At 39.4% G+C, this 20,577-nt stretch overlaps 2 protein-coding genes across 3 annotated transcripts in view; both read left to right on the forward strand.

Annotated features, from left to right (window-relative positions):
- The window catches only part of PRORP (protein only RNase P catalytic subunit), a 131,230-nt gene extending 117,856 nt beyond the window's left edge, over positions 1-13,374 (forward strand). For both annotated transcript variants that reach the window (XM_007073735.2, XM_042989561.1), the window contains exons 5-7: positions 8,607-8,755; positions 11,412-11,607; positions 13,110-13,374. In XM_007073735.2, coding sequence (XP_007073797.1) covers positions 8,607-8,755; positions 11,412-11,607; positions 13,110-13,241 — 477 coding nt within the window. In that variant the 3' untranslated portion in view covers positions 13,242-13,374. The remainder of the gene's footprint in view (positions 1-8,606; positions 8,756-11,411; positions 11,608-13,109) is intronic.
- A 5,583-nt stretch (positions 13,375-18,957) lies between these two features.
- PSMA6 (proteasome 20S subunit alpha 6) overlaps positions 18,958-20,577 on the forward strand; it is a 30,205-nt gene continuing 28,585 nt past the window's right edge. The window contains exon 1 of the mRNA XM_042989567.1: positions 18,958-19,072. Coding sequence (XP_042845501.1) covers positions 19,054-19,072 — 19 coding nt within the window. The 5' untranslated portion in view covers positions 18,958-19,053. The remainder of the gene's footprint in view (positions 19,073-20,577) is intronic.

A 20,577-nucleotide genomic window follows, 5' to 3' on the forward strand; every position in this document is an offset into this window, starting at 1 on the left:
CCAGCTTTACTGCCCGTGCCTCAGTTCTCATCTCTTACTTGAATTACTGCAGAAACCCCCCCTACTTGATCTCCTAGTCTAGCCTTCTCAAAGTTCACAGTTTTGATCTAACTTGGTAGTCATATCATGCTCCTGTTTTAAATTCTTTGTCCCCCCCCCCCCCATTGCTTTCAGGTGGGAAAAGATTCCTTATCACAACTTACAAGGACCTTTGTGAACTGACTTCTACATTTATTTCCAGCCTTATTTGTGGCATTCCTCAGGTCATCCCACACCTTTGCTTGAAACACATTTGACAGCTTGCAGTTCCTTGAATTCAGTGTACGAATAAAGAGCTTCCACCTTCAACATGCTGCTCCTTGTCCTTGGAAATTCCCATTCCATGCCTGGATAATTCATCTGAAACCTCAGCGGTCGCTTCCTCTGTGAAGACGTCCCTGACCACCCTCCCTACCCTCAGTGTGATTTAAGTGCCCATCCCTTGTGCTCCCTCTTAGACTTATTCAATTCTGTTAGAATCATTTGACTGTAAACTCCTGGAGGTTAGGGATTACTGTGTCTTTATATCTGTATCTCCAGTGCCCCCTGTTTATTGATTGACAGAGAAGTTCTCGTTCATGTTCTATGAAGGAACTGGAGTTTCACATACACGCACATGAGTACACACCAAAAAATATCCTTGAGTTTGGTTGACTCTCTAGATCCAACTACTAATTTATAACAAAAACAGAGGACTGGAGAATATGTTACATGATACCATAGGGATGCGGTCAGCAAAATCTAAGTACAGGAAATACTGTAAGACAAACAGCCACATTTCTGTAACTGCAGTCAAGCAATTGCAATATATGGAGCTTTTTTAGATCCTGATTTTTTTTTTTTTGAAAACTGTAAAAAAAAATCATGAATGAGAAATATGAATAGTGTATATTTGACATTAAGGAATTATTGTTAATTTTTTAGATGTGATAATGGTATTGTGTGCTTATTTTTAAAAAACAGTCCTTATGTTTATAAGTATATTCTGACATATTTACAGATGAAGTGATATAATGTCTGGGATTTGTTTCAAAATAATATGAATGGGAGAATAATCTGGGTGGGGATATAGATGAAATTGGATTGGCCATAAGCTGATAATTATTGAAACTAGTGACAGGCACACAGTAGTGTGATCATATTTGACTGACTTTTGTTTATATTCTTAGATTTCTATAATAAAACTTTCATTGTGGCAAAACATACACAACATAAAATTTATTTTAACCATTTTTATAGTTTCTAGTTTTTATTTAAATTCCAGTTAGTTAATGGGGCACCTGAGTGGCTCAGCCGGTTAAGCATCTGACTTCGGCTCAGGTCATGATCTCGCCGTTAGTGAGTTCGAGCCCCGTATTGGGCTCTGTGCTGATAGCTCGGAACCTGGATCCTGCTTTGGATTCTGTGTCTCCCCCTCTCTCTGCCCCTCCCCGACTTGCACTCTGTCTCTCTCTCTCAAAAATAAACAAACATTGGGGCGCCTGGGTGGCGCAGTCGGTTAAGCGTCCGACTTCAGCCAGGTCACGATCTCGCGGTCCGTGAGTTCGAGCCCCGCGTCAGGCTATGGGCTGATGGCTCGGAGCCTGGAGCCTGTTTCCGATTCTGTGTCTCCCTCTCTTTCTGCCCCTCCCCCGTTCATGCTCTGTCTCTCTCTGTCCCAAAAATAAATAAAAATAAAAAATAAAAAAAAAATAAACAAACATTATAAAAAATTAATAAATAAATAAATTCCAGTTAGTTAACATTTAGTATAATTTTATTTTCAGGATAGAATTTAATGATTTTATCCCGTACATATAACACCCCACTTTAACCTTATTTTTTTCTATTTTAACCATTTTTAAGTGTACAGTTCTGTGGCATTAAATGCTTCACGTTGTTGTCCCATCATTGTCACCATTCATCTCTAGAACGTTTTCATCTTCCCAAACTGAAACTCTGTACCCGTTAAACAATAACTCCTCATTTTCCCCCACCCCTACCCCCTACAATCAGTATATTTTCTGTCTATGAATTTGACTACATACGTCACATAAGTGGAATCATACAATATTTGTTCTTTTGTGTCTGGCTTAATGTCTTAAGTTAACGTAATGTTAACGTAATGTCTTCTAGGTTTCTCCATGTTGTAGCATGTATCAGAATTTTATTCCTTCTTAAAGCTGTATAATGCTCTGTTGTGTGTATATACACGTTTTGTTTATCTTTCCATCTATTGATGGACATTTGGGTTGTTTCCAAAACTTTTTCCAGAAGGTATCTGATAATAACTATTCTCGTATATAAGGTATACTGATTATAGTTATCTTGCTGAAGAACTGGCATAAAACTAATTTCTGTAGACATCAGATCCCAAAGGCTTAAGAGTTTTTGAAGACCTACAGTCCACACAACCCAGGAAGCGCAAGAGACTGCAGGGGGTGATGTATAAAGTTAAGAATACAGAAAGGAAGTTACACTTGCAGTTTAGGATTACTCAGAAAAACTCTTGGTCTCATTGGCCTCTACCACCTCCCAGGCAGCTTTTCTACTTCCTGAGTATCCCTACGCAGTTATTTCTAACAGATGTGGCCCTGCCAAATGTATTTTTACCCTAATTAGGCTCAGGAACTACCTTTCAGCAATTTTATACCAAAAATAAGTGTCACTTACAAGTAAAAAAAAAACAAAACAAAAACAAACAAACAAAAACCTTTTATCTGTTCCTGTAGGAGATAAACCAAATTAGAATGGAAGCCAAACAAGAAAGTGTTTGCATCAAATATTAGTCTGAAAATTATTCTTCTTCTTCTGGTTTTTGGAAAATTATCCTTTAGACATCCTAAGGAGCAATGGGGTTGGGCGGGGGGTGGTGGTGGCGTTGAGATCCAATCTCTGGTTAACCTTGAGATACCCAGAGAAGTTCTAGAATCAATTTGGAATTTTGGATACTCTCCAGAAGGAGCCATACTATTTATTTTGTTCTATTATGTGGCTCAGATTCTAGATTACTTAGACAAACCCAGAACTATCCCTTACCATCTCATTCATGGTTTTCCACATTAGAACAGTCCAGAGTGGATTGTGGCTTCTCTGGTCATGACTGTCCTGAGTTTAAGAAAACCCTTCCTTATCTTTCTTATCTAAACTTATTTCCTGCTGATAGTCTCAGGAGAGGATTGCCTTTTATATCTTATACTGACCATCCAGGATGCATTGGATATTTGTCACATACCCGTTTGTCCTTAGGAGCCCCAGTTTGTTTTGGTTCAGAGGTTTTGTTTTATTTTGGCTTTTTTGTTTAACTTCTTATTTTGAGATAATTGTAGATTCATATACAGATGTAAGAAATAGTGACAGAGATCCCGTGTATCTTTTACCCACTTTCCTCCAATGGTAGCATCTTGCCAAACTATATTATCACAACCAGGATATAGACCTTGATACAGTCAAGATAGAGAACATTTCCATCACCACAAGGAACCCTCTTGTTTCCTTATTATAGCCATACCTACTTCCCTCCTGACCTCACCTTCTCTTTAGCCCACAGCTGCCACCAATCTGTTCTCAGTTTTTATAATTTTCTCATTTCAGACATGTTATGTAAGTGGAATCACACAGTACATAACCTTTTGTGTTTGGCTTTTTTCCCTCAAATAATTCTTTGGAAATCAATCCAGATTGTTGCAGTATCAATAGTTTGTTCCTTTTTATTGTTGTTTAGTATTCGATGATCTAGATGCACCAGTTTAACTGTTCACCTATTGAAGGACATCTGGATTGTTTCCAGATTTTGGCTATTACAAATAAACCTAAGTAGTTAAACATATGTGTACAAGTTTTTATGTGAACATATGTCTTCATTTCTCTGGGATAAATGCCGAGAAATACAATACCTTGGCCATGTGGTAGTTGCATGTTTAGTTTTACAAGAAACCGTAGCTAGAGTGGCTGTACCATTTTAAATTCCCACCAGCAATATGTGAGTGATTCAGTTTCTCCTTGTCCTCACTCACCAGCATTTGGTGTCATTACTATTTTTTATTTAGCCATTTTGATAGGTATATAGTGATCCCTCATTGGGTTATAATTTGCATTTCCCTAATGGCTAATAATTTTGGATATCTTTTCATGTGCTCATTTGTCATCTGTGTGCATTCCTTGGTGAAAGTTCTTTGGGTTTTGTTTTGTTTTAAAAAAATTTTTTTTAACATTTTTATTTGTTTTTGAGAGACAGAGAGAGAGAGAGCGCATGGGCAGAAGAGGGGCAGAGAGAGAGGGAGACACAGAATCTGAAGCAGGTTCCAGGCTCTGAGCTGTCAGCACAGAGCCCAACATAGGGCTCAAACCCATCAACTGTGAGATTATGACCTGAGCTGAAGTCAGATGCTTAACTGACTGAGCTACCCACGCACCCGTTTTGATTTGTTTTTAAGTAAACTTTACCCACAATGTGGGGCTCAAACTCACAATACCAAGATCAAGGTCACACGCTCTACCACCTGAGCCAGCCAAGCACTCGAAAAGGTCTTTGTTCATGTTTTATTTGGATTATTTGCTTTTTTTTAACTGTTGAGTTTTGAAAGTTCTTTATATGTTCTAGATATCACTTCTTTGTTGAATATGTGGTTTGCAAGTATTTTCTCCCAGTCTGTAACTTGTCTTTTCATCTTTTTTAACAGGACCTTCCACAATGCAAACAGTTTTAATTTTGAAGTCCAATTTATCAATGATTCCTCTTTTTTTAATTTTTTAAAAAGTTTTATTTATTTTGAGAGCGAGGAAGGGAGAGAGAAAGCATGAGCAGGGGAGGGGCAGAGAGAGAGAGAGAATCCAAAGCAGGTTCCATGCTGTCAGCGCAGAGCTCAATGCAGGGCTTGAAGTCACGAACTGTGGAATCACAACTTGAGCCAAAATCAAGAGAGTCAGATGCTTGACCAACTGAGCTACCCAGGCACCCCCAAAGATTCCTCTTATAGACAATGTCTTAGATGTCAAATCTAAGAACTCTGTGTAGATCTCTGGTCATGAAGATTTTTCTCCTAGGTTTTTTCCCTACAACTGTATAGTTTATGCTTTATATTTAAGTCCATGATCTTCTCTGATTTAATTTTCTGTATAAGGTGTGAGATTTAAATAGAGGTTCATTTTTTACTTATCCAATTACTTCAGCACCATTTGTTGAAAAACTTACCTTTCCTTGGCATATTTATATCGGTCTATTTCTGGGTCATCTATTCTGTTCTATTGATCTATATGCCTATCCCTTTACCAATATCACACAATGTAGATTACTTTAGCTCTGTAATAAGGCTTCAGATGAGGTAGACTTATTTTTCCCACACTTTATTATTTTTTTCTCAAAACTGTTTTAGCTGCTCTTCCTTTGCCTTACCCTGTAAGTTTATAATAATCTTGTCTATATCTACAAAAAAAAACTTGCTGGGATTTTGATAGGAATTGCATTTGAAACCCATATATCAATTTGAGGAGAGTTGACATCTTTACTGTCTTGAGTGTTCCAATCCATGAACATGGATGGTGTTGTTGAGTTCTATATACTTGCTGATTTTCTGTCTGGGTCTTCTCTCAGTTGTTGAGAGAGGAATATTGAAATCTCAAACTATAATTATGGATTTGTCTGTTTCACTTTTGCATTCTATCAGCTTTTGCTTCACATATTTTGTAGCTCTGTTGTTTGGTGCACACACATTTAGGATTGCTGTGTCTACTTGGTGAATTGATCCTTTTATCACATAATGTCCCTCTGCATATCTGGTAATTTTCTTTGCGTTAAATTCTACTTCATTTAATATTAATGTAGCCACTCTGGCACTCCTTTAATGAATCTTTGCATGATTTAACTTATTCCATCCTTTAACTTTCCACTAGCCTATATTTTTATATTTAAAATGAGTTTCTTTTACGTAGTATATAGTTGGGTTATGTTTTTTTAATCCACACTGCCCACCTCTGTTTTTTAAGTGGTGTATTAAAACCCTTTGTATTTCATGTCCTTATTGAAATGTTAGGATTTATGCCTGCCATTTTATTTTTTGTTTTATATCATCTCTATTTTTTTTTCTGTTTCATTTTTCCTGCCTTCCTATTGGCTACTTGAACTTTTTTATAGAATTCCATTTTTATGTATCTGTCCTGGGTTTTTTACTGTGTTTTGTTTTTTAATATATAGTGTGTTTTAGTGTAGATTTTTAATGGCTGCTCTGGGAACTGCATGTATATATGTACACACACACACACACACACACAATACCACAGTCTTCTTGTGTCATCATTGTAACAAGTTTTCTGTCTTGCTGGATGGCCTCTTTCCTGGTCCTTGGGCTATAGAAATTGGGCCTTTCTTGGGGTCTTTTTGTACCCATTGGCATTTCTGGGTTGCCAGCTTCTTCACTCTAAGTCTAGGATATATGAGTCAAAAAGAATATACAGGGAACTCACGATGTCATTCTTCATGCCCTCAGGTCCCTAGCCAGTCTGCTTTTTTCTCTGTACCTTTCACAGTCTTCTTTTTTCTAATTTCTGATATTTTTCTTATGTGCAAAATGTGTATAAATTTCATTTTATGGTATTTTTTTTAAGATTTTATTTTTAAGCAATCTCCACACCCAGCATGGGACTTGAACTCACAACCCTGAGATCAGGAGTTGCACATACCACGGACTGAGCTAGCCAGGTGCCCCTATGATGTATTTTATATTTTAGATGTGTTTGAAAACATTTTGATTTTTAGAAACATCAAACTTTCAAAGTCTTTATATGTTTGTTTTGTAGAATGTCTGGGCTTTTTAGTAGTAGTTTAGAGATAGGGAAAAGTAGATTTACTTCCATCTTCCAAGAAGTGGAAATCCCCCCCAGTTTTATTTTTGATCTAACATAGAATTAAGGTAAATTTTCTTTTTCTTTACTATTCTGAGTATACCTGTGACTCTGACCCAGCCCACTGGATCTAGCCTTGGAATTTACTGCAGAGGAAGTCTGCTCATGGCTAGACTGTCATAGAGTTTCAGGCCAGTGCCTTTATTCTGTAAACTCATCTTTCTTTCCTGTATCTTTCTTTTATTCTCTTTTGTTAGCATCATTTCAGAGAGCTGCTGCTACTACAGACCTCTAAGCCACAAGATGGTGCCCCAGAGCAGTTCAAGCTAATCCTTTTCTGTTCTTCCCTGGGCCCCTCTTTTTAACTTAGTATTAGTAAACTCAAGGCCATTTATCTAAACCAGGGTATAGTAGTAAACTAAAAATATAAAGCAATAATCCAATGGAAATTCATATGGAAAATTTTAAAACTAATTGTCATTCTTCTTAATGAATCCAGTTGCCGTTTTATAATTGAGCTCACCGAAAATAATCTGTAATCTCAGCATAGCTTTAAGAAAGGAATGTTATGGGTGCCTGGGTGGCTCAGTTGGTTAAGTGTCCAACTCTTGATTTCAGCTCAGGAGCCCCGAATTGGGCTCCACATTGAGCATGGGCCTTCTTGGGATTCTCTCACTCCCTCTCTCTGTCTCCCCCCTGCTTGTTCACATGCTCTCTGTCTCTCTCTCAAAATAAATAAATAAACATTAAAATAAATAAATAAAGGGATGTTATAAATGCATTCTAAAGGAGATGCACCTCTCAGTATCTTTTGAGTTCTTTTGAATCAATGAACCAAACTTTCTTATAGTGTAGATGTTTGCTTTTGATTACTAGCCTTTTAAAATTATGGCTTATAAGATTATATAAAAATGCATGAAATAAAACCACTGGTAAATACATATTAACAATCTTTGGGTGGGGAACAAAAATTGACAGATCTTTGGAAAAAAGAATTTCAGTGAAAGGTATCAGTCTCCGCAGAATCATGACATGGAAAAGTTGGCTGAAAAGATGCAATCTATTCCAGCCATATACAAACTTACAAGAAAAAAAAAAAAAGTAGAACACTTTGTTCACTTTATTCAAGTGACAACTTATGCAGAATACCTGTGTATAAATGTACCAAAGCTGAGCTTGTTTTGGTTGAAACAGGGTCGGGAGTATAGGAACTAAATCCCATCCTCATTGAACCTCTCTGTCTCTATCCCAGTGGACTCTGTGGAACACACTTTAAAAACAATTCATTTTGGGGGCACCTGGGTGGCTCAGTCGGTTAAGCGTCCGACTTTGGCTCTGGTCATGATCTCACCGTTTGTGAGTTCGGGGCCCTGTGTCGGGCTCTGTGCTGACAGCCCCGAGACTGGAGCCTGCTTTGGATTCTGTGTCTCCTTCTCTCTCTGCCCCTCCCCCACTTGTACTCTGTCTCTCTCTGTCTTTCAAAAATAATTAAATGCAAAACAACAACAACAACCTATTTTGTCTATGCTTAGGAACCCCCCCCCCCCACCAGACCCAATGTAATGTAGCCTGACCAGTAGGCTACAGTTGTAACAAAGAAGCATTTGCTTCAGGCTTACAAAGATGCAGAATTGTTTTAAGGAATGTTTTCTCACCCCTTACCATTGAGACTACCAGGTAGAAGAATCACTCCTCTTACTTGACATTCTTCTCTTGGCCCTTTTGGGGACTGGCTTTGTGTTTTTTAGCTCTTGCATGTGGTCTCTCAACTAGCCAAGCAGAATCTGCAGCTGCTGGTCTTGGGCCGAAAGCACATGCTAACACAGCACTCCAGGTGGAGAAAGGATGAGATGAAAAAGGTGCAGAAGCAAGCCAGCTGCTTCTTTGCTGACAACATGTAAGTACTGAAGGCACTAGGTGAATTACACTAGGCTTCCATCATCTGCTTGTTAGTTACCTATTCTTGCCATTTTTAAAGTGCATGTGTCTGAATGTATATATGTACGTATATTCAGCCTCATTCTAAAAGAAGATTTGAAGCAGCTTACAAAAATATACTTTCTACAGCGGGATACATTTAAATGGATGAGAAAATAAGGATAAAGGAGAAATAGGAGGGAGATAAAGTCAGAAGTGAGATGAGTACACAGAATGCATGCCATAAGGTCCTACACAGATCATTTAACCAATATTGTATAAATATGAGCACCCTCTGTGTTCTTGGAAAACAGTAGTCGTTCATTGAGTGCCTGCCTTCTTGGGATGCAAATAGGTAAACAAATAAAAAGGTCATGTAATTCCAGGCAGTGATCAATGGCTAGGAAGACAATAAAGCAGAGTAAATAGATTAAAAAGGATTAGGTAGGGGGTAGGTCAGAGGGTAGTAGATGGGTGGTCAGGAATAGCCTTTTGGAGGGGGCAAAACCAGAGGGAAGGAGTCATTTGAGAAAATGGGGGAGGGTGGATGGAAGAACATATGAAGCAGAGGGAACAGCCACTGTTCAAAAAGCCCTGAAGCAGGAATGTGTTTGACATGTTTGAAGAAAGCAAACTATTGTAGATGAGCTGTAGCAGCAAGAAGGAAAAGCAGGAGGTTCTGGACTCAGAAGGAAAGGACCGTAGTACAGAAGACCTGTGGACTCGGATAGGCAAGCGAGGAGCCTGGAATTTATTCTAAATATAAAGAGAATGTTGCTATGAGCCACAGCTTCTCAGGAATCCAAAGAAACATGGAAAACATGGTGAGTGACAAAATGGTACAGTGTCCATAAAGAAGAAAGCAGCTAATCAGGAGAGGCACAGACCCTCAACAGGACGTGTAAACTTTTAACATACACTTAGTGTTACATCCGATTTATGCTGACAAAAGTTTATTTTTAACTTTGCCTGGATCATGTGTGTACCTCAGTCCTGGGTATAGGTTTCATTATGTTGAATGTGGTAGCTTCAAGATTTGTCAGTATTCCCCAAATCATTTATTCCTAAAAAGGTAAAATGACTCTCTGTGCATAGATCAGGGGGCTAACCCCTCGTTCAAATCCCAAACCAATCCCTTTTTCCTTAGCTAAGTCCTTTTATGTATTCACGGGAGGGGTTGCTTCTTTGTCTCTGTGAGTAGAAGACAATAATAATACTCTTCACACTCACTTTAGGCAGCATCGGATAGACTAGAGGAGCACAGGCTTGGGAATTAGTCTACCCAGATTCATATCAGCCCTGCCACCTCCTATCTGGGAAGATGTTTCCCTCTGTGTCTTCATATATAACCCCCATGGGGTTTCTGTGAAGATTAAGTGAGATAATGTTTGTAAATAATCCATGGAAAACTGTAGCAGGGCACCAAGTACTTGGAAAGCATATATGTAAGTGCCATCATCATCACTTTTATTTTTCTTAGGTGGAGGAACTGGATAAATGCAGTGTTACAACCAAGAAGCTTGTTGGAAATTGGTCTCATGCTTGGTTTGGGGCTTGTGTTTATTGTGTCTGTTAAAGTTCCAAACCCAGTTGTAAAGATTGATTCAGTGACCTCCTGTGGCTTTGGATTTGAATATTTAAGTTTTTAACATTAATTCTATTTTCCACTAATGTACCAAAGAAGCCTTTTCAAACAGATACTATACTATAAGAGAATAGTATAGTGAATCTCCATGGAAGTGTCACCCAGCTCCAGCAATTACTATCATTTTTCTGATATTGTTGCGTATAACCCCCTACATTTTTTCTATTTTTCTTTCCGCTCTCTTTTTACCTGGAGATTTTTAAGGCAGATAGATTCTAGTCATTTATCATTTCATTTGAAATAGTTGAGTATAAAATAAACTATGAATGGTCCTACTTTGGGTCATTTGGATCAAGGCGTAAGACATACCACGTGCTATAGTCCAAATCTCCTGAGCAAGGCAACTACTTGGCTGTTTTTACAGCACACATACTATAGTGGTAAGTGCTCAAGTGGAGGGTCTATTAGAAACTCTGAGTCACTGGTTCATCTCATAGCAGGAGATGCCTTTGAGTGATCTGGGTGACTACCCAGAAGCTTCTTTGAGATACCACTATTAGCTTTGAGGGCAGCCCATTATTTTTGGTAGCTTGCAAGGAAGTGTCATCCTGCCTTATTAATATTTTGAATATTCCTCAAATTTAAATGAGGAAAGGTGAGAAGGGGGGTGGCGCGGGTATGCCCTGTGGTGGATAAGGCAAATAGGAACAACACCTTGGGCACACAGAGAATCAGGGTTCTCTGTGAATGTGAAGGGAAAGTCATTGTTAGAATTCTTCATTTTAGTGGGAGAGCCCACTACAGTGGACCAAGTTGAGCATTTGCATTCCCTTCCACTTAGCTTTCCAACCTGTGTTCTAGAGAATGCTGTCTACTAGCAAAGGACATGATGCAGGTAGTTTGTAAGCATCACTGAGATCATGTCAGTTAAGAATGCAGAACACCTCTGAGGAAAGTAGATAGAGTAAGAAGTAAAAAGCATGGTGAAGAATGCCATCCTCTGCCTCCTTGGGGCTGTGCTTAATTGTATTCTTTCTTATGCCTGGCTTAGCTCGGCAGACGACCCATTCCTTCTGTATGCCACGCTGCACTCGGGGAACCACTGCAAGTTTATCACAAAAGATCTGATGCGGGACCACAAGGCCTGTCTACATGATGCCAAGACCCAGCGCCTCTTCTTTAAGTGGCAGCAGGGCCATCAGCTAGCAATCATTAATAGGCTTCCAGGATCAAAAATAACCTTTCAGGTATGTTATTTGTTCTCTACATAATGCCAACAGAGTCAAGTACAGTATATAGTCATATATATATATATATATATATAGTAAGAATGTGGCATAGTCAAAGAATGTTGCACTTAGTTGAAGGTTCTGAATGCTTTATTTTTCTCAGCTGTAGTTTGGTATTTGGGATTAGCCAGTTCCTGGACACAGAAAGTCTGCCAGAGCAAAAGTTTCCATAGACCAGCCTCACATCACATTAATTGACATATCAAAAACATCTGAGATGTCATCAATTGTGACTTCAGTTATGTCAACGATTATAAATCCTCATACATGTTTTTTATTTTCCTGAAAATTCCTTATCCCTTATGGTTCGTCATATTTCTGCTAAGTAACTCTTTTTCCTGTTAGTTCACTTCTGCGGCATGGTCTCAATTGAGTTCTCCTTTGGTTCTAGTTTAGATCCCTGCAAATATGAGATCTCTTATCTCTTGTGTGAAAGCAAAGGGAAAAAATCCAAAGGCAAGCTATTATAGAAAAATACACTAGCCAATGGTATATGTGGTCCAATGGTCAAAAAATATACAAAACAACAGCTCTATAGGAAAAATCAAGACTGGGGGAAACTATTCAGGACAACTGACTTGGTTTCCTCAACAACAACAAAATGACAAGAAAAACAGAGATAAAAAGTAAAGCTCTAATTAAAATTAACAGATAATTCAGTCACGATGTAATAACCTAATTTCAACTCCTAATCAAAGAAATCAACTGTAAAATATATGTACACATATTTAATAATTGGGGAAATGTAAATAGTAGATATCTGATGATAAGGAATTATTAACTCTTAAGTGTAATAATAGTATTAATCTTATATTTACAAAATAGATCCTTACTTTTTAAAGGTACATACTGAGGGGCGCCTGGATGGCTCAGTCAGTTGAGCTTCTAACTCTTAATTTCGGCTCAGGTCATGATCCCAGAGTCCTGGGGTCGAGCCCCACCTCGGGCTGCACGCTGAGCATAGAGCCTGCTTCAGATTCTTTCTCCCTCTGCCCCTCTCTCCCACTTTCTCTCTCTCTCACAAATAAAAATAAAGGTACATACTAAATATTATAGAAGAAGGGATATGATAGCTGAGATTTGCTTCACAATAATCTTGGGGGGTGGTATGGGTGAAATAAAATTATCCATGAGTTGATAATGGCTGAAGCTGGGTGGTGCATACATGGGAGTTCATTATACTATTTCTCTATTTTGTATATATGAAAATTTTCTTTCAGTCCAAATATAGACTCTCCTGTAGAGAGTCTTTAACCTTAAAGATGAACTCTCCCCCAAAAAAGAAACCCCTAATGCTAGGGTTCATCTTCACAGAGCTAGCTGCTCTTTGAAAATCCATTGTTAAGTAAGACAGAGAATACTCCTGAAGCAAACTGAGAAGTTGTCAGAAAAGAAAGGGAAATGACCAGGTAACCCCTCTGTGTTGTTCTCAATGTTTGTCTCCCTTTTTAATTCAACAGCGTATCCCCAGTTATGACACAGTGGTGCAAACAACTGGAGACTCATGGCACATACCATATGATGAAGACTTGTTGGAAAGATATTCCTATGAAGTGCCAACCAAATGGCTGTGCCTTCACCGAAAGACATAAAGACTATACCCTATGCAGAACTTGTGTTTGGGTGCCCTTCTGGTTGGCATCAGAGCTCTTCAGTCAGTGCTCGCTTAGAGCATTGCTCCTGTGTGATCCACTTTGTCCTGTTTGGTCCAGATGTCAACAAATTGAGGGGTTTTTTTTAATTAAATAAAATATATCTTTTCATAAGCAGTTGTATTTGTATTTTTTTTTACCAGCCATTTGTTTTTGGAGAATTTATCCATAGTTGGGGAAGTCAGGGCAGAGTGAAATCTACGTTTCTCCTGTCGGGCCAGCTTGGCCATTCACTTGGACAACAGGTGATTCTGGTATCCATTTTGCTACCCCTGACCTCACCTTCCAGGTCCACAAATAGCAGAGCCAATGCATCTAGGCCTAGGCTACTCATGTTGTTTCCAAACCCCTTCTACCATTTCTGGCATGATCTCATCCTCTACACATGATCTGCTACTCACACTGAGTCACTTATGGTCCTCTGTGATAAACTGGCCAGGAAATCAGAAGCTTATTAGCAACTTTTACTTACCACCCAATGATTTGAGTGGGAGAGAAAGGAGCAGTTTGTTCTCTTTAGCCTGTGGTCATTTCTTCATTCTACAATGCCTTTTTCAAATTGGTTCAATATTTTGTGAACACTATTAATCTATCACTCAGAATATGAGGGCTTTTTAAAGGATACAGATTTTTCTTCATTTAATCAAGTTTGACTTAGTTTAACAAAGTGATTAACTTTTCATGTTTGCCTCTCTTTTACTTCCTTGCCAGCCTGCTTATACCTCACTGGGCCTTAATTTTAGCTGGAAATATTCATGTCCACAATACTTTATGTTTTTTCTTTATTCATACATGCTGTATGATTTAATACTCAAGAATAGGCAAAACTGGGGGCACCTGGGTGGCCCAGTCAGTTAAGCATCCAACTCTTGATTTTGGCTCAGATCATGATCTCACAGTTCGTGAGTTTGAGCCCCACATCGGGCTCTGTGCTGACAGTGCAGAACCTCTATAGGATTCTCTCTGTTTCTCTCTCTGCTCCTCCCTCATTTGTGCACTCTCTCTCTCAAAAATTAATAATAAATAAACTTAAAAAAAAAAAAAGAACAGGCAAACCCAGTCTATGGTGATAAAAATCACAATAGTAGTTGCCTGAGGCAAGGGCACAAGAGACCTTTCTGGAGGGTGATATAAAGTTCCCTGTATATTGATCTGGGTGATGCTAACTTAGGTGTATGTGTATACTGGTCGATTTATCACACTACTTAAAATGGATGCCTTTACAACAATGTAGCTCAAAAAACATTAACCTTAAAAAGATAGTTATTGGGGCTCCTGGGTGGCTCAGTCAGTTAAATGTCTGACTTCAGCTCAGGTCATGATCTCACAGTTCGTGAGTTCGAGCCCCGCATCGGGCTCTGTGCTGACAAGCTCGGAGCCTGGTGCCTGCTTCACATTCTGTGTCTCCCTCTCTCTGCCCCTGTCCCATTCGCGTTCTGTCTCTCTCTCAAAAATAAGTATTAAAAAACTTTTTAAGATAATTATTTACATGAAATAAATAATTACCTCACTTACATAAAGCCATATACACAGACATAAGTAGGGTGTGTATTATGCACAGAGAGACTATTCAGGAAAAACACAGGAGGGGAATGTTTCATCTCCTTATCCATTTACTGGATCCTACTCTGCTGCGTGCCTAGAAAAAATAGCTTTCCAGAAAAGTGTGCAATAATTTGAAAATATTGAAGATCAGAAAATTCTCCTACATCCAATCTGCTTATTTTCTAAATTTCATAAACTACAGACAGAAAACTGTGTTTTCAGTGAGTTACATTTTTTTAAAGTAACTATCCTAGTTTTTGGAAAATTTTTAAAAAAGAGAAATGTGTTTGTTAAATAAGCTTATCTGACAGCCTAACACAAATACCTCACAAGGAGTACATGGAGATGGGGGAGAATACAAAAGGAATCCCAGAACTTCTAGTGAACCTTGAAGAACAGAAAGTCCAGCAGTAGCATTTTATAGAGGAGGGACAGACCCTGAAAGATGAAATGGCTTCTGTGGATCCCATAGCTAGTTCGTGGAGACATTTCAACTGTAACCCACCTTCCCTGATTCCCAGCCAAATAATCTTCCTTCTCTACATTGTGATTTAGGTTAGGGTAGTTCATAAAAACTCAAACAGACTGAATCATAGGGCATCCAGTATTTAGATTGAGGGACTTAGCCACATAAGAGAAAGGGGGAAGAATGAGAGCAAAGAAACAAGGGAGTACCTCTTTAAAGGGTCCACATTTGTAGAATGGCTCTTCAGTGTACAAAATTGTGTCAGGGAAATTACATTATTTTTGAACTCTTTAATACCATTAAAAAATACAACTCTGGCTCAGTCTGAAGAACATGTGACTCTTAATCCCAGGGTTGTGAGTTGAAGCCCCACGCTAGGTATAGACATTACTAAAATAAATAAATAAATAATTTAAAAAATCCTAATTTCTGCTTGAGTTGAGGTGCATCTGTTCTTTGTCCAGGAGTAAGGGAATTCTAGGGCTACTTAGTGTAAATGACACTGACACAGGACACTGAGGAGTGCAGGAATCTTCTGAAGGAAGGGAGCTGGTACCAAACACTTAGGCTGCCCTTTTGTATTCTGAGTGAAAAAGAAAAAAAGCTACCAGTTAAGCAAAGTCTGAGACAATGGGAAGAGGAATTCTTTTAAGTTATGCTCAAGGGGGCCTCAGTGCCTCAGTTCGTGAAGTGGTGAAGCAGTTAAGCATCAGACTCTTGATTTCAGCTCAGGTCATGATCTCACGGTTCATGAGTCCCAGCCCAAAATCGGGCTCTGCACTGATAGTGCAGAGCCTGCTTGGGATTCTGTCCCCCTCTCTCTGCCCCTACCTTGCTTGCTCTCTCTCTCAAAGTAAATTAAAAACAATAAACTCAAAAAAAAGTTATTTTCTGGATTAATAGTGTCTTTTAAGTCAGCTATGAACAGATGAAGGCTTTGAAAGGGCAAATGAAGGCTTTGAAAGAGCATTAACTCTGCCACTGAAAAATACCTCCAGGGGCGCCTGGGTGGCTCAGTCAGTTAAGTGTACGACTCTTCATTTTGGCTCACGTCATGATCCCAGGATCATGGGGTCAAGCCCCATGTGGGGAACCGCACTGACAGCATGGAGCCTGCTTGAGATTCTCTCTCTCTCTCTCTCTCTCTCTCTCTCTCTCTCTCTCTCTCGCCCTGCCTCTCCCCTGCTCATGTTCTCTCTAAATCAGTCGATCAGTCAATCAATCTTCTAAAGTGCTTTGTGTTTCCCTCAGAAATGCTCCTGAATTTATACTCTCTTTGCCTCCTGCTGTTCTCGGACTGAATAAAGAGAAGATCTCAAAGGGGAAGGCTGAGTTAATTATTCTCTCAGGACTACATTGACACTACCTCACCTTAGGTGTCTTGTTCTTCACATTAATTTGTGTCTTCAAGTTTGCATTTAAATATAATTACTTGCTCTTTGGTCCTGTAGCAGGTTTCTCATTTTTTGAAAAATTGTCCTAATGTATTATAAAATACATCATATATGTTCACGTTGGATTTCTTTTTCCCTAATAGCTTCATTCTAAAGCAGAAATGGAAAGGAAGAGTGTGTTATATGGGCACCTGAATTCTGTCCATCATGGTGAGTCTTATACTCATTTGCTAAAAATTAGTATTATCAGGGTAATTGAGGGCAAAGGTAAATGGAGTCCAGATCTGGTATTTCAGCCGTCCTTCAGTAATTTGGAATTCCTAGAGTGAAAAACATCTAAGGGAGCCCTTGTGGGAATGACTGGGAGTATAGCAACATAGACCATTGTGAAGATATGGTGATATTTCTTTTTTCTTTAAAAAAATTTTTTTTTTGAGAGAGAGAGGCAGAGCACGAGCAGGGGAGGGGCAGAGAGAGAGGGAGACACGGAATCCAAAGCAGGCTTCAAGCTCTGAGCTGTCAGCACAGAACCTGACACAGGGCTCAAACCCATGAACCGTGAGATCATGACCTGAACCAAAGTCAGACGCTTAACCGACTGAGCCACCCAGGTGCCCCTATTTTTTCTAATGTTTATTTATTTATATTTGAGACAGAGTGTGAGCAGGGGAGGGGCAGAGAGAGAGGGAGACAGAGAAACCTAAGCAGGCTCCGTGCCATCAGTGCAGAGCCTGACACAGGGCTTGAACTCACAAGTTGTGACATCATGACCTAAGCTGAAACCAAGAATTGGACGCTTAACCGACAGAGCCACCCAGCCACCCCATTTATTTTGAGAGAGAGAGACAGCACATGAACAGGGGAAAGGCAGAGAGATGGAGAGAGAATCCCAAGCAGGCTCCGCACCATCAGCGAGGAGCTCAGCCCGTGAGATCATGGCCTGGGCCAAAATCAGACATCGGATGCTTAACTAACTGAGCCACCCAGGCACCCTGAAATGGTGCTATTTTGATTTAGGTATTCTTTCAGCAAATAGAGTTCTCAGTAAGAGAGACCAGGCAGCTGTTAGCGCCCCCTGTAGCCCACAGTGAGTAGGGTTCTCAAGTAAAATCTAGGACTATGAGTTAAATTTGCATTTACATTTTTTTAGTGTAAATATGTCTCAAGTATTGCAGGGACAGACTCATACTAAAAATATTGCCTATCTGAAGTTCACATTTAACAGGGCACCCTATATTTAGTACATCTGACAACCCTAGGTGAGACATACATGGGAGGGTGAGTGGTAGTGGGGAATGAAGCATCTAACAGCCCAGTAGTCTTACAGGAGGCAGGAGGGAAACAAGGAGAAGAAAGGAGGTGAGTAAAAGGCACCTGAGAGAGGAAAGAAAGGCAAGAAGACCAGCTCTTCCCTGCTGGTCCCAGCTAATAACAAATCTGCTTGAATGTACACTCTATAAGCAAAGGGACTTCCATTTAGAGAACTACTTAGAAAAAGCCATAGAAAGCAGTGAGATGAAAAAATATAAGAGATGGGAACACCAATGAGTAAATGCAGTAAATCTGGAGAGATAGTTTTTAGTTTTCTCCTGTCATGTCTATTTCATTTGATGTTTCAAAATTCCCTGAAGCTCTGCCACTGAAAAATACTTCTAGGGAAGCTCTGTCTTCCGAGATTTGTTCTTTGTTGGCAATATTCAGTCCAACGGATGCTTCCAGAGACCCTACGTACACAACTTGCTTTCAACTCGGAATTGAAATAAACAGAAAGACAATTATCTAGTAGTCATTGATGGCAGCCAAAAATAGTTTGTACAGATCCTCTCAGTTCACTGTTATCAAATGGATTAGGTTATTAAGGTAACCACGATAATTTATTGTAAATAACAGTGTCATATGAAGGGGTTTTGGTAGTTTCTGACAAGAAATGTGATGGAAATTTCAACCACATTAAAGTGATTACCCCACCATCTCTTTGGTGTTAATTAAAATCCAGCACAAAAAGCAAATGCTGGAAAAATCACTGCTAGGGACTTAAATTTCTACTATGGTAGAGACATAAATTCATTTTTGAAGAGACTGGGTCAGATTGCCCTATCACTCTCAGCTAGACTAGAACATTACTTGGTATCAAGCTTAGTTCACATAGAAACCTTTAAAATTGAACAGATTTCTTTTGCTTTCTATGACCACATCAGAACAGAGAATATCCGGGTTCTGACAGGTGCCAGTGGAATTCTCTCACAATTCTGCTGTTCCTTGGGCTGTCCGGGGCAGAGTGGTGTCCTGGCCTGGGAGAAGAGAATGGGCCTCCACTTCCATCAAATAGGTTCCTTTGGAAGTGGTCATGGCAGGTCTTCCCAAAGGTAAGTCCCCTGTTGCTTAAGATGTACTGAATTACTAAGTCTTTTTTTTTTTTTTTTGTAAGCTTATTTATTTTTTTAAGTGATCTCTACTCCCAGTGTGAGGCTCAAACTCACAACCCTGAGATTGAGCCACACGCTGTACTAACTGAGCCAGCTAGGTGCACCTATTCCTAAGTCTTTAAAAATATATTATTCTATTTTCCTCATTTCAGTGCCTTGTCCTAGAATCCACAGTTGCATTTTTTTTTCTATCCCTTGCTCCAAAGCTGGGCTGTCTGTTGCTACTAAGTTTTTATACATCCGTAGATATGGCTATTACATGCACATGATTTTTTTAAAGGATCAATTCTCTGTAAACTCTTTTGTAACTTTTTGTTCACCTGAGAGAAAATGAAAACGTTTGTATGGTCTTCTACCATTTCTTCTTTGTATACTCTAATCATAATAATGTAAATTCATAAAGACAGCCAGCCAAGTTAAGCTAGGGCTGTTGTATACCATAAACTACTACTTGCAGAGCTGTATACTGATATACTACCCAAGGCTTCCTTGGGTTCAGAAGGAAATTGGTGTTCCAGGAAGCTGTCACTCTGATAGTATCTACTGATTCAAATTAAGGGTCATGTCCTTTGGCATTTAGTCTTATTCTGGCAGGAGTGGTCAGATCTTTGAAGAAATGGATCTTTTCCAAGTTAGGCCCTCTGATGTCCAACTGCTAAAGCAATAAACTCTAGTCAGACCAAGTTTTTGAAGAGAAAGTCTCAGGAAGGATTGCTGCTTTACACAGATAAAAAGGGCTTTTTATCTTTTAAAGCAAATCACATGGCTCTTTTTGTTCGTTGACCCACCAAGGGAAGTTTATGTGAGGCAATCAGTATTGAACAGTTTGTGCTTTATAAATGTCACCAGATTTTTTATTCTGGTCCACTGCCATTATCCCCGGAGATTCTAACACCACTCATATGTTGGTCTTGTTTCTTAACCTCTTAAACCTGGTCATTTTCAGCCCCCTGTGAGACGGCCAACCTGGACCTTTTAAATTACTTAAAAGTGTTCCAGGGGTGCCTAGGTGGCTCAGTCAGTTAAGCACTGACTCTCGGTTTGGACTCAGGTCCAGATCTCACAGGTTGTGAGATCAAGTCCTGCCCTTCATAGAACTCTGTGCTGATTGGAACTTGCTTGGGATTCTCTCTCTGTCCCTTCCCCTCCCCAACCCCCACCTGCTCTCTGTTTCTCTCTCTCAAAATAAATAAGTAAACCTAAAAAAAAAAAAAAAAAAGGTGTTCTACCTTCAGGATTTCAAACTTTTAAGTTCTTCATTTTGACCACAACCTCTTTACCAGCCCCACTCCTTCATCCCAACTACCAGTTCCATGGTGTATTCTTTGGCCCATCCCTTCCTTACCTAAAGGCCTCTATTGTCCATCCCCATCTGCCTTTGCTTGCCTTCTTTTGTTCCTTTCACCTCCTGCAGCATCTTACCTAAACCTAATTTTGGACAGCCC

This window comes from Panthera tigris, chromosome B3 (assembly GCF_018350195.1).
Source record: "Panthera tigris isolate Pti1 chromosome B3, P.tigris_Pti1_mat1.1, whole genome shotgun sequence".
NCBI classification, from domain to species: Eukaryota; Metazoa; Chordata; class Mammalia; order Carnivora; family Felidae; genus Panthera; species Panthera tigris.